This window comes from Molothrus ater, chromosome 15, assembly GCF_012460135.2.
Source record: "Molothrus ater isolate BHLD 08-10-18 breed brown headed cowbird chromosome 15, BPBGC_Mater_1.1, whole genome shotgun sequence".
Taxonomy (NCBI): domain Eukaryota; kingdom Metazoa; phylum Chordata; class Aves; order Passeriformes; family Icteridae; genus Molothrus; species Molothrus ater.
In genome coordinates, this window is record NC_050492.2 from 5,053,394 (window position 1) to 5,065,904 (window position 12,511).

General features: G+C 39.7%; 1 protein-coding gene across 2 annotated transcripts in view; it reads right to left on the minus strand.

The window, feature by feature from the left end:
* The window catches only part of TENM2 (teneurin transmembrane protein 2), a 737,821-nt gene that overhangs the window by 446,145 nt on the left and 279,165 nt on the right, over positions 1 to 12,511 (minus strand). For both annotated transcript variants that reach the window (XM_036391814.2, XM_036391811.2), the window contains one exon: positions 1,227 to 1,502. In XM_036391814.2, the coding sequence (XP_036247707.1) occupies positions 1,227 to 1,502 (276 nt within the window). The remainder of the gene's footprint in view (positions 1 to 1,226; positions 1,503 to 12,511) is intronic.

Below are 12,511 nucleotides of genomic sequence, written 5' to 3' on the forward strand. Positions count from 1 at the left end.
CATCACCCTATAGATGGAGGACAAATTCCTGCAAATCCTTTTTTACTATTTTCTGTCTTGAGTTCTTTAAACACAAGTGAGCCCAGAAAATTCCCCAGGTAAGAACTTGAGGGTGGACCCACACCAAGGACCTGAATTTGGATGTGTGCACCTGAGAGGACAGTGCTGAACACAGGATACTCAGACTCTACTTCTACTGCCAAGCTGTCTGGTCACAAGTGACTGATGCTTTGCCCAAAGTCTCATTTCTTTGACTTTAAACTATACTGAACACAAGTGTTCTGCCTCAGCCCAATGCACAGATTTGCTTTCAAAAAGCCCCCCCAATACCAGTAATAAAAGAGCAAAAGAATTGTTTTTACAACTTCAAAACCACAGAAAAAATACCTAAAATTAAATCTGATTGTTACGAATTAGCATCATTGTTACAGCTATCAGCACATTGTGGATTATTAATATTACTTCAAGCTGTGAAGAAAAATCACATATAAAAACTATTTCTCTTTGGAAATTTCTTTCTGCTTCTCATCATTAAGTATAATTTAGGATACTCGGAGCACAAACTTCTGTGACAGATTATGGCATGAAAAGTAAATTGTAAGATCACACATAATATCTATCATATGATGCACATATACTAGTTTGCTGATAGTGATGCTAAAAAAACCCAAAACTATTGTAAATGCAGGCAACCCCAATGAGGGGAGAGAATGATAAGGAGGACTCCATCTTATCAGAAGGCTAATTTATTACTTTATTATACTATATTATATTAAAGAATACTATTCTAAACTATACTAAAGAATACAGAAAAGATACTTACTGAGTGCTAAAAAGATAATAATGAAAACTCTTTCCAGAGTCCCGACACAGCTTGGCCCTGATTGGCCAAAGAGTGGAGACAACTCACACCAGAATCCAATGAAACAATCACCTGTGGTTAAACAATCTCCAAACACATTCCACAGGAGCACAAACAGGAGAAGCAAATGAGATAAGAATTGTTTTCCTTTTCTCTGAGGCTCTCTTGCTGCCTTTCAGCTTCCCAGGAGAAAAGCCCTGGGTGAAGTGATCATGTTCAGAGAATGTGGGTGCCACACAAAACACATTAAAAACCAGCTTTAGTCAAACTGAGAAAGCTGCAAACTTCGCCTTGGAAAGCAGAGCGGAGCATTTTTGAGTAGGTTAGGAATAGCAATTAGGAACACACTGAAGCAAAACCCTACCGTTCTCCTCGTCTGACTTGTTGTCGTTGTCGGAGTCGGTGAGCGTGAGCGCCGAGTTCTCGCGGCTGGACAGGCCAGAGCTCCTCCTGGATTTGATGCCTCTGCCCCAGAGCCTGATGGCGTGCTCCGGGGACATCCCTCCCTCCGTGTCCGAGTCGTTGTCAGAGCCTGTGCTCAGGGAATAGCCCTGGTGCAGGATCCCTATGTCCGAGCAGTACCCGCTCCGGTGCGGAGACGGCTCGCAGATCCCCAGCTCTGCAAGGGTGAAGTTTGTTCCTAGAGAAAACAAATAAAGAAAAAAAAAATAAGTAGTTTAAAAAGCTAGGGGATTTATTTTCAGCTTGAAAATATCAAAAATATCAGATCTCTTTTTAATTTTGCTCAGTTCTGTATACCAATGAGTTCCTTAGAGAAATCTCTGGTGCAACGGTACAGCAAGACTTAACCTTGAAAATATTGAATTTATCTAAAATGGATGAAATATACAAAACAAAGGTAGGAAAGGTCTCTAAATTCTATGCTACTCTTTTGGCCCCAAATAATTAATAATTTAATTAACATAAACCTCATGACAAGTGCTAATGACACAACCTGCTTTAGTGTAACCTCATTTTTGTAGGACAGAGCATGAGCTTTGAAGTTATGCATTTGATTACTCAAAAAGAGAATTTTTTTAAAATGAAGCTCATTTTCACATACACAAATCATTCACAGAGATAGTGAAAGAATGCAATCCTATCAGTGAGGAAACATGGAACTTTGTCACCAATTTTCTATTTACATTTAGTGCAACTGGCAATTTAATATCTGCTAAAGAAACCAAGATAGACCTTACATTCTAACTGTTTTCTTTTTTCCCCCATATTCCAGAAGAAAGAATGAATCAATACCAAAATCAGGAGGTCATTTGGTTTAAAGGCAAAACTTTCTGAGACAATGTCAAAACACGTGACCTTTAGCAGTTAATAACGACTCAGTGGACAAAATCTTATACATTTTTAAAGCACTCAGAGTCCCCCAGGGTTCTCACAAAGTCCAGAGTTGCTGCCTGATTTCTGCTTATGTACTTGTTTCCTACAGTAATGAACAGGGCAGTAAAAAATAAAGGGAAATATTCACTAGTCTCTAAGGCTATCAAAGATTTTGAAAAGCAAAGTAATTTGAGCTTCATTACATTGGGTTAAAAACAAAAACCAGACTGAAGTTGCTGGCAATATAACTGCCAATTATTTAACTAATTCCTTAATTCACAGGGAAACCAGATCTATGGCCTATGTTTCTAAAACAGTGGTTTTGTTTAGTCCAAAATACGTTTCTATTTTTTCCTCTTCCTCTATATATTTGTCAGAATGAAGCTACACAATGCAAGTTCAAACACTAAATAAAACACACAAATAAGTGTCTTCTATTAATAAAGAAGGTAACTAGATTTTTTTTTTTTTTTTAAGTATTAGAACTTCTTTCTCACATTACCCAGAAAAGCTCATAGAGTTTTGAATCCATCTGGTTCCCCTTTCTGTATCAGCCCTCTCCAGTCTTGTATAACTGCCAAAGCACATTTTGGATACGGGGTCTGTGCACACGTGTAAAATGCAAAACTGGGGCCCAGTTTAAATTTATTCCTGAAGGTCATCTGTTAAAGGAAGGGGATGGATTTCTTCTGGAAACCTGACCTACGTCTTCAGCCAGCAATGACCAGGCTTGGACGTGGCTCTGTCACGCTGAGGTCAAACAGCCCCACAGTGACACTGTGGCCACAGCCAGGGGAGGATTTCTCACCAGACAATGCTTCTCAAGGAATGGAACATTTAGTGGCAATGTGTAAAAAGCATGTTAAATGTCTGACATTAAAAAAGCCAGCTCCAAATTAACCCAAACCCTTCTAGTTAGGAGCATCTTTTATCTGCCCTCTAATAGTTAATGTAATGATCAGAAATTTAGTGGTTTAGTCAACAGCAGGGAACTCAACACTCCTAAAAATGAGCTTCCCAAGTGCACTGCAGTCTAGAGATTTTTTGCTTGTTGTCATCTTTTTGCCTTTTATTTTTTTCAATAAGTGAAGAGTTCTAGCATGACAGATAAAGCTACTGTTAAGGAAAATGTAAACTTTAATCATGTGCAATTTCACTAGAAGACATTTAACAAAACCAGTTTGATTGATTAGAGTTTTGCTCTAGCCATATTAGCAAACTAAGGTTAGACTTATTAATAAAAAGTCAAAATCAAACCAAAATGAATATAAAAAATGGACCGAACTGAATCATAGTAGCCCACCCAAGGTAGAATAATGTTGACATTAGATACATGTTAAAATTACTAAACTCATAATGAAAATGAAGTTTTTCAAATTTTCTTGTTTGCTGATGGCATGTCTGAATTATGAATATATTAGCTAAATTAAGCTGTTGTACATACACAGTAAACATTTTGATGATATTCTGTGGATTTTAGCAGCCCTTACAAGCACAGATGATTTAACTTTGATTAGCATCCTGTTCTTACTTGGTCTGAGGAAAATGGTATAGGCACTGAAATACACTATTCACAAAACTCATTCACCCATTTGAGTTTTATTATCTGGGAACCTGGCATTTTCCAGCAACTGACAAAATTTTAAAAAATTGAGAAGTGGATCATATCAAGAGCACAAATGGAATCAGCCTCTGAACCTCTGGGAAAGGATTTTCTATGCTGCTTCTCAGAAATCCCTTTATAGTCTTATGACCTGATGGTAGACATGAAATATTCTAGAAATTTCCCCATCTAGTAAAGACATGTTCTTTGCTGGTAGATTTTAAATTCGTTTTATATACTAACTTGTGGCATTTGCTTCTGCAAAATATTATTTGAGACTTTTCTGTAAGGCAGCATATAATGACAGAATAACTTGTACTTGGATAATCATTTTTTAATATCTACATACATACATATATAAAAGAGGTTTTCAGATATGTATTTTACATCCAAAACATAGAAATGGATCTCTATAATTCCTGATACTTTCCTATCCCTTATTTTACTGTAAAATCTGAGGAAAGGAAGATGGAAATACTACAGTTATACTCTCTAGACCTTTTCTTATTCTGGACCATGTTCTCCTACATGCCTTGTTTTCCTAAGATGAAACTGCCCACATGTCCTGAATGACATATGAACTGCTTCCACTAACATTTTTCTCTCATTTACTCAGCCATTATTGCACATTAGGTACCAATGCCATCAGATGACCACCAGTAGACCTTGTATATTCATCCTTGTATACTCACATAGAGGATAAATAAAATCTGGAAATAATTTGTCCAGTAATCCACAGAATAAGCTGAGTTGGAAGGGGATCATTGAGTCCAGCTCCTGGCCCTGCACAGGACAGCCCAACCTTCACACCCTGTGCCTGGGAGCATTGTCCAAACACCTCCTGAACTCTGTCAGGTGGTGCTGTGACCTCTTTCCTGGGGACCCTCTTCCTCTGCCCAACCATCCCCTGGGTGAAGAATCTTTTCATGATATCCAGCCTAAAGCTCCTGACACAACTTTAGGCCATTCCCTTGAGTCCTGTCATGGGTCACCCTAGACAAGAGATCAGTGTCTGCCCCTTCTCTTCCCCTCACAAGAAAGGGGACCCTCTGTACCCTGCTGTATATGGAAGGAGGTCTCTCCTCATTCTCCTCTTCTCCAAGAGACCAAGGGCCCTCAGCAGCTCCTCACATGGCTTCCCATCAAAGCCCTTCCCCATCCTGGCTGCCCCCCTTTGGGCACCCTGCTATTACTTGGCAGATGAAGTATAGTCTTACAAAAGAAGAAAAAAGACCTAAGCCATTCCATATCCACTCAGCCCAGAACACTCCATGTGGAATGACAAAGTTCAGCAAGAACAACCCAGCCCTCCTTGCCCCAGTGCCAGCACAAACCACAGCACTCATCAACTGGAGAGAGGAAAGGCAGGCACAGCCTGGCCTGGGGTACAGGTTTAGTGTCTCCTTCAAGGAGTATCATCTGATAGTGGAGCTCAGGCATAGCAAGACCTCGTAGGGGACGAGCAGGGCAGCAGCCCCACTGCCTGCCATGCCCTGGCCAGTCAGACTGCTCTGCTGTGTGCCCACAGACAGAACGCTGGGCCACCAGCCAAACTGCACTGCCAGCACGAGCAGGCAGGCAAGGGTGGCTTCTTACAGTGTGAGACAGCACCCCCTGCCCCAGGGAGCAGAGAGGAACTGAACTGCCCCCCCTGCAATGTCACCTGCAAAGCAGAACTGAAATGCGCAGGCAGAATCCATTCTTGCACACTAAAAGCTTTTTTTCAGATTCTTGTAGCATCTACTACTTTGCTGGTGTCACTAAGAGAAAAGAGATAGATAACGTCGGATCCTTATTGGTGGAAAAGAAAGAAACTCCTTTGCCTTGAAGAACACAGCACCAAAAATAGAAATTCACAAGGTTTTTGCTTTTTCACATGAAACAGAGCTTAGCAGTCTCCATCCTCAGTCCCTTCATCCCCTCCTGCAGAAACCACTAGATGATTTTCATTAAAGGAAGGCAGTTAAACCCAGCTGCTCCCTTAAGGTGTACATAATCTCTCATACAAAAACAGATCAGCAGTGTTCTAGTTTAGCAGTGTAATATAATGTTATGTACTTGATCATCATTGCCCATAATCTACATGCTGTGAATAGTCTCTCAATAGAATAGATGTTTTCCTTTAAATGAGGACATTACTTCTATTATCTCTTTAGTGCACTTCCTTGTACAGAAATTTACTGTTTCAGTTATTTAGGATATAAACACTTACTAACAGGGTGCTGAATTCAATGATGTACTACTGTACTCATTATCCCTGCTAAGCCTAGAAAGCATCACCATTTAAGCAAAGGTTACTTTCACCTAACCCCTAGGCAAAGGTCTCATTTGGCTGATCACAAACTGCATGAATTGCCCTTCTGAAGATTAATCAAATCCAGCTGTGATCACTACAAGATGCCTCAGAGGAAGCTCTCTGAAACCAGTAATGCACAGATAAGATAAATTTGCCTTCAACACAACATCAAGTTCAAGACTGGGCTAAGTCTAAAATTAAAAGAATAAATATAACTCAGTCTTTGCTACTACAGTCAGTTACAGAAAGTAAGAATAACAAAAAATACATTGATTTAAGACATTCCATCCTTTTTCAAGTTTTTGTTATGTTCACAGCTATAATGATTTTGCTGGCAGGAGTTCCATAATTTAGGTCTAATCTCTGGAAGTGGCCTCTCTTTTTTAAAAAACCTCTGATGCACACTTAATTTTGCTCAGTTCTTGATAAATTCAGTCTGCTCTGGTCCCTCCTGCAGCAAACTAACTAGAAGCAGGAAACAGAAATGTTTGGAATGTGTGGTTTGAATGTAAAGTTCATTTCCTAGCTTCTCCCATCAATGACAGAAGAATTCTTTACCTGTCTTTTATAAACTGCCTTGCTCCTTTCTGACTCTGAGGTGCCCAGGCTGGGCTGCTTTTGGCTGGGATACAGTTGGTTTTATTCTCTGCACCCTCTGGTGCTGTGAGGGTCCAGCTATTGCTGAGCAGTTCTGATACAGGGTCAGGGTCTAAGAACTCTCTTTTCCTCCCTATCCCATCAGCTACATTTCTGGCATCACCTTATGGAGATGAACCTGATTTTGATGATATTCTGGCTTAGAGAAAAGTATACATGTGTGGCTTTCTCCTCAAGTGCTGACGTTGATTAAAGACAAAATCAGATTTGAGAAGAAAAAAGGCTGGAGCTAGGTAGCAAACATGACTATTTATTATCTACCCCACACAGCCCACATTGAAATGCAACCCTTCAGGCTAACACTTTACTTTCTTGGCCCATATTTCCAACTTTTCCAAGCTCTAATGAATGGTAAAAGAACTACAGCTTCATTTATTACAAAGTGATGTGTTATTCCTACCATTCCTAAACCTGAGGGAGACAGATGTATGCAATTCTGTAAGCAATTGCTCTGCTCTCCTTCTGTGCACTTCTCCTCCCTCTCCTTGCTGATTAAGTGCCAGCAGAAAGACAATTCCAGGCTGAGCCTCCCCTAGTGTTCCTGTCTGGCAGCAGAAGGCTGGGAAAGCCCTGCTCAGAGCTGAGCTCGTGGGCCAGCAGCAGCTCCTGGGCACACCTGAGAGCTCCCAGCACTTCTGCACTCAGATTTCAGCAGAGATGCACAGAGAGAGAGAGGGGGAAGATTCCCAGACTTGGAATCTCCCATTCAAAGCATGGAGATACCTTGGATTAACCAACACAACGTAAGGGATTTTCTCCTGCATCCATCTTAGAACCAGTCCCTGTCCAGTCTCCAACCAAACCAACCCCAATTCAGTTCCTGTTACTTTTTCCTTCACAAGCAGCAGAGAAAGAACACAAAGTGAAGCCTCATGGCCAATCATGAAGTTCTTGTAAAACTCCCCAGCTCTGGTCCAAACACCATCAAAGTAATAGTGGGTTTTGGAGGTGGTGGTGAGATTGTTTGTTTATTTGGGTTTTTTAAATAGAATTTTATGAAAAAGAGTTAGAGTGCATATTTTCTATTCCCAGCCCCAAAATGGATCAAACTGTGGAATAATTTTGTTAAATACCTGTTTCCTTTTAAGAGATAGTGAATTTCTAAATAAAATGCAAGAAAATATTAGGAATTTCTGTGTACTTAAAGTGATAGCTAGGATAAAGAACACTGACAGAATTATTTTCCATTTGTTTTGTTATGTTAACCAACCTGCTCAACACCTGATAATATCTCCTGTCACACAAGCATAGTATTTTCCTATGAAGGAATAACAACTGCAGCTCCAAGGGAAATGTAAACTTGGAAAAGTAGTCAGTTTTAAAGACAATATAAAGAAAGAATGAAGTGCAATCCCAATAGAGGACAGCTACCATTTAGTACCTGTATTGACTATGCATGCTTGCAATGCACGCTTAGGTTCATTTGGCACAAAGTAGTACAAAAATTAAACCATGGTCCCACAGAATTTAAAGTCAGTTTTCACCAGTAAAAAAAAAAATCATTCTAGTCTAGCTCAGAAGATTTAGGTCTGCTGTTGTTAAAGTATTTTCAATTGTGTCAGAAAAGGACAGCGAGTTCTCCTTGATTTCCAGTTGACTACCCTCTCTCCCTCTCTCTCTTTATATATATATATATATATATACACACACATATAAAGTACTTTTTTGATAAAATCACTGTATGGCTGTTTATCTTCACTGATACACTAAACTAAGTTCAATTATTAAGAAAAAGCTCTACAAAAATCTGTAATAAACAACCAGTAGATAAATGAGCTGTTGATACTTTGCTGAATTAACGTAAAGCCTTTTCCTTATTTTTATAATCTTAAATCAAGATTTCAAAAGTGACAAAAGATAAACCACTGTTCATGACTTGATAAATAAACTGTGCTCTCAAGAAACAGCAGAAGTCAATGGTAATAAGCTTTCATACTTCCATGACTGTTTAATTGGGAACTCTCAAAAAACCTGAATCAGCTGTCAACACAGACAAAACCTTAATTGTTTCTCTCTACCTTGCTTCACAAGCTGGGAACACGGCTACTCTATATTTTATGAAGGTCCCCAGGCACATATAAAGATTTCTGAGCACTAGCAGCTGTCAGCTCTTTAGTCACAAGGTGCTTCTTCACTGTAAATACCATGTCACTTAGAAATAAGGGTAATGTAAATTGTAACCTGTACAGTAGAATAAAAAGTTTAAACCATTATTCGGCTGAGAACTTGTGTTTATATTCTGAATGATGCTGCTCCTAACACATTTCAGAAATGACAGAGATACCAGCCTTTGACTCTGCATTCCTAATCCTACTAGGAGCACCATCAGTAGAGCAATATGAATGACTTTGAGGACTGAGAAAATAATTCTCCTAAAATGAAGAGGTTCCCAAATAAACATTTTAAACCGAGAACCGCATCAATTGAAAAAGTCAAATAAAAAATCCACATAAACTTCATGCCAAACTTGGAGAATAATTAAATCAAAATCATTTGAGCACTATAATTTTAGAGTAAAAGATAAATATCTTATAATCAGATATGAAGGGAAACAGATTAAGATCTTTGAGAAGTTTACCTGCAAACAACCACATCTTCTTTTATTCACCAATTGTCTTCATTATATGAGATCAGGAAACATCTGTATTTATTTGACTGAATTATAAACTGCTTTCAGCTTTTCACTTTTAATCCTAGCTAAATAATTAGTTATTTTCATCAGCCAGTCAGTTGTGGTATTATGAATTAATCAGTTGGCACCAATCCAGATGATGACTGGTCCTGAACTTTGCTCCAGACAAAATACAAACCCTTAATACAGGATTTCTTTCATTCTACCCATGAGTGCTGTTTGAACACTGCACATGGAATCCCAAGCATACAAACACAGGGATCTGTTTTGCTGGCACACCCAGAGCTTGCAGGGCTGCAGCAGCAGCACTGCAGAGCCACCTGGCTCCACTGCTGGAGCCTGCTGGTCATGCCAGGCATCTGAGGACCCATGGCGGAAGAAATATCATCTCCTCCTCCTCCTCTTTTCCTTCCCTACCTTGCAGTGTTTTCCAGGCAGCCACAACACACTCTGCTTGATTTTGTTTTCCTGGTCCCTGTGTACTCACATTGAACACCAACACTCCAGCCTGTTGCACTCAGCACGCTGGCAGGCACGGGCTGGTCCAAGGTTCTCTTCCCACCTCAGCCCCACAACTCCCCTTGGTTAATGTTAACTGCTGCTCTATTTCATCTACACTTCTCTGTGTTTCAGTGGCTTAGAATTTCAGTGTTTTAATTCAGATTACTTTGCCCTTCTTCAATGAACAGAGAAGATTTGGGTTACGTGCCAATAAACAGTTATAGATTCTATTTATTCAAACTTTCTGCTGTTTGAAGCTACATCTTTGTTCTATAAAACTCCATTAGAACAACAGGGCCAGTTGTTGCACTTCTGTTGTCCCTTCCCCTTCTCTTTTGTCTCAGATTTGAAGGACTGCCAGCACTGACTTTATTGGTTAATAATAGAGGGACATGCAAGTGTGCACAAAGAGTGAGTCAAGCTCCTACCATCACTCTGCATTAAGTTTAACAGGTGGCAGTGTGCTATCTCCTGAAGAGGAATTATCAAGATATCTCAATTAGAACAACAATTTTGTCAAATAATCTTTTACGTATGGGAAAATGTTGACCCTGATTTTCACAAGCTGACTTTAAAAAGAATGATTTTCCCCCACTACATCAAATATTCTACACAAGAACCAGCTGTAATTAAAAAAATACTGCACTTGTCTGTCACTTAGTTCTGCATTAAATATTTTTCAGCCTCATGCCAAAATCTTTGTCAGGCATTATTTTTAAGAGATACTACAGAAAATAATACAAAATTAGACCAAAATTCAGTTGGTCTGAAAGAGAGTTACTGTGCAGGCTGTGTTATCTGACTATTTTTAACACTCACGTCATCTCAATTGCTAAGTGCCTTTACTTGCTTCATAAGTGCCTTGCAGATCAGGTGAAATGATAAATTCACATCTCACTGATAAAGGTCAAGTATGCCTAGGCATCATACGATTACATTATTTTTTTTTTTATTTATCATCATCATCATTATTATTTTTGAGTTCGCAGACTCCAATTACAGAACTCTTTGGATTTAGCAAGAGAGATTAGACTGGATTATTCATTAATCCTCCCACTAGTTCACCCTTTTCAGCCTACCAACATTTTGTAAAGAAGCATTTTAGGCTAGTTCACATAATTCCCTTTAGGTTATATGGGAGTCACAAGCAGCTCTGAACCTCAAATCCTTGAAAGGGAGTATGGAGTATGTAAGGACAGCACCAGAGAACAGGGATGGGAAAAAACCCTCTCCTCTCTGCTGCTTCAGGATGCTTTGGATGAGAGCTTGTCCATTCTGCTGCCAGACTCTTCACCCATGACTCGAATATTGACAGCAGCACTGCCTGGTGCTGTTGGATGCCTCTTGCCTGTGGCCTTGCAGTCACTGTCTTATCAGAAAAAATTCTGTTCTTAATTACCAGTGTGACAGGGCACATGAGCTAAGCTGGCTGGTGGCCTCAGGTGGCTTAAGCCACCATGACGGGCTCTGGATATTCAGATTTATCCATCACTTTCAGACTGATGAACTCTGATTTGGCTGAGCATGCCAGCACCTCTATTTAAATTTCAGATTTGTGGTTCTCAAAGGCATTTGCTTGTTCTATTTTCTTTTTTGTTATCTCTTTAAAGGCTTCAGAACAGAGAACAGGCATACATGTCAAAAAACTACCCTTGGATTTAAGTTCTTCTACAACTTACTTTTCCTATGGGAACTAAACACTGAGTAAGTTCTATAGAGCTTTGGGGTCCTTTTCTTGTATAGCTTTTTTTGGTTTGGTTTTTTTGTTTTGTTTTTTTTTCTTGTTCATTTTAAACTGGGTATTTGGTGAGCAACGTGCATGGATATAGAGTCAAGGAGAGAACAGTTTCATCCTTGAACAGGAAAGCCTGAAGAGAAAACCCTCCATCCAAAAAAGTGAGAAAAACCAAAGTTTCCAAGGATTTCTGACCATGAAACCCACAGGAGAAATCTATAGCTAAAATAAGCAGAAGTGTACAGTTCAGATAAACTGTGATCCTCTAAATTATTTTAGGGATAACTTTAACAAGTCCAAAGCAGGAACCCACAAATCAAGTAATTTCCATTCAAATATGTTCTGTGTAGGGGGAAAAGATACTTTAGTTAAAGAATTTTTGGTAAAAATCAAGCACCAAACTTGTGATATTCCTGTTGAACCTTCTTAACATTACTTTATATGTAAGAACATGCTTGAAAATGAGCTGGAGGTGAAGTTGCTTTCCAATAAAATGCAGGCTAACATGCACAGAGAGCATGGAGCACAGGCTCCCCCAGGTAAACACTGCCCTGCCCACGTGTCCCCAGAGCTGCCAAAGGGGGGGTTTGCAGGCTGGGGCTGCAGGGGCTGTGCCTCCACCTCACACGGTTCCCTGGAGCAGTCACACCCAGCCAGAATTAGTAAAGCCTGACTTGAGAGCACTGGTAGCAGAAAATCTGTGAACAGAGAACTGGAACAAGCACCACGAGGCATATGGGCTCTTCTAACCAACCCACTGGAGCTAAAGGAAAATGAAAAAAACATTGCCATTTGGTTTCCATTTTACCTAAAATTATGGGGTTCAATTTTTGACCCATTTAACAATACTTGCCTCTTCAGAGTCCCACTGCAGGCACAGCACACAGCAA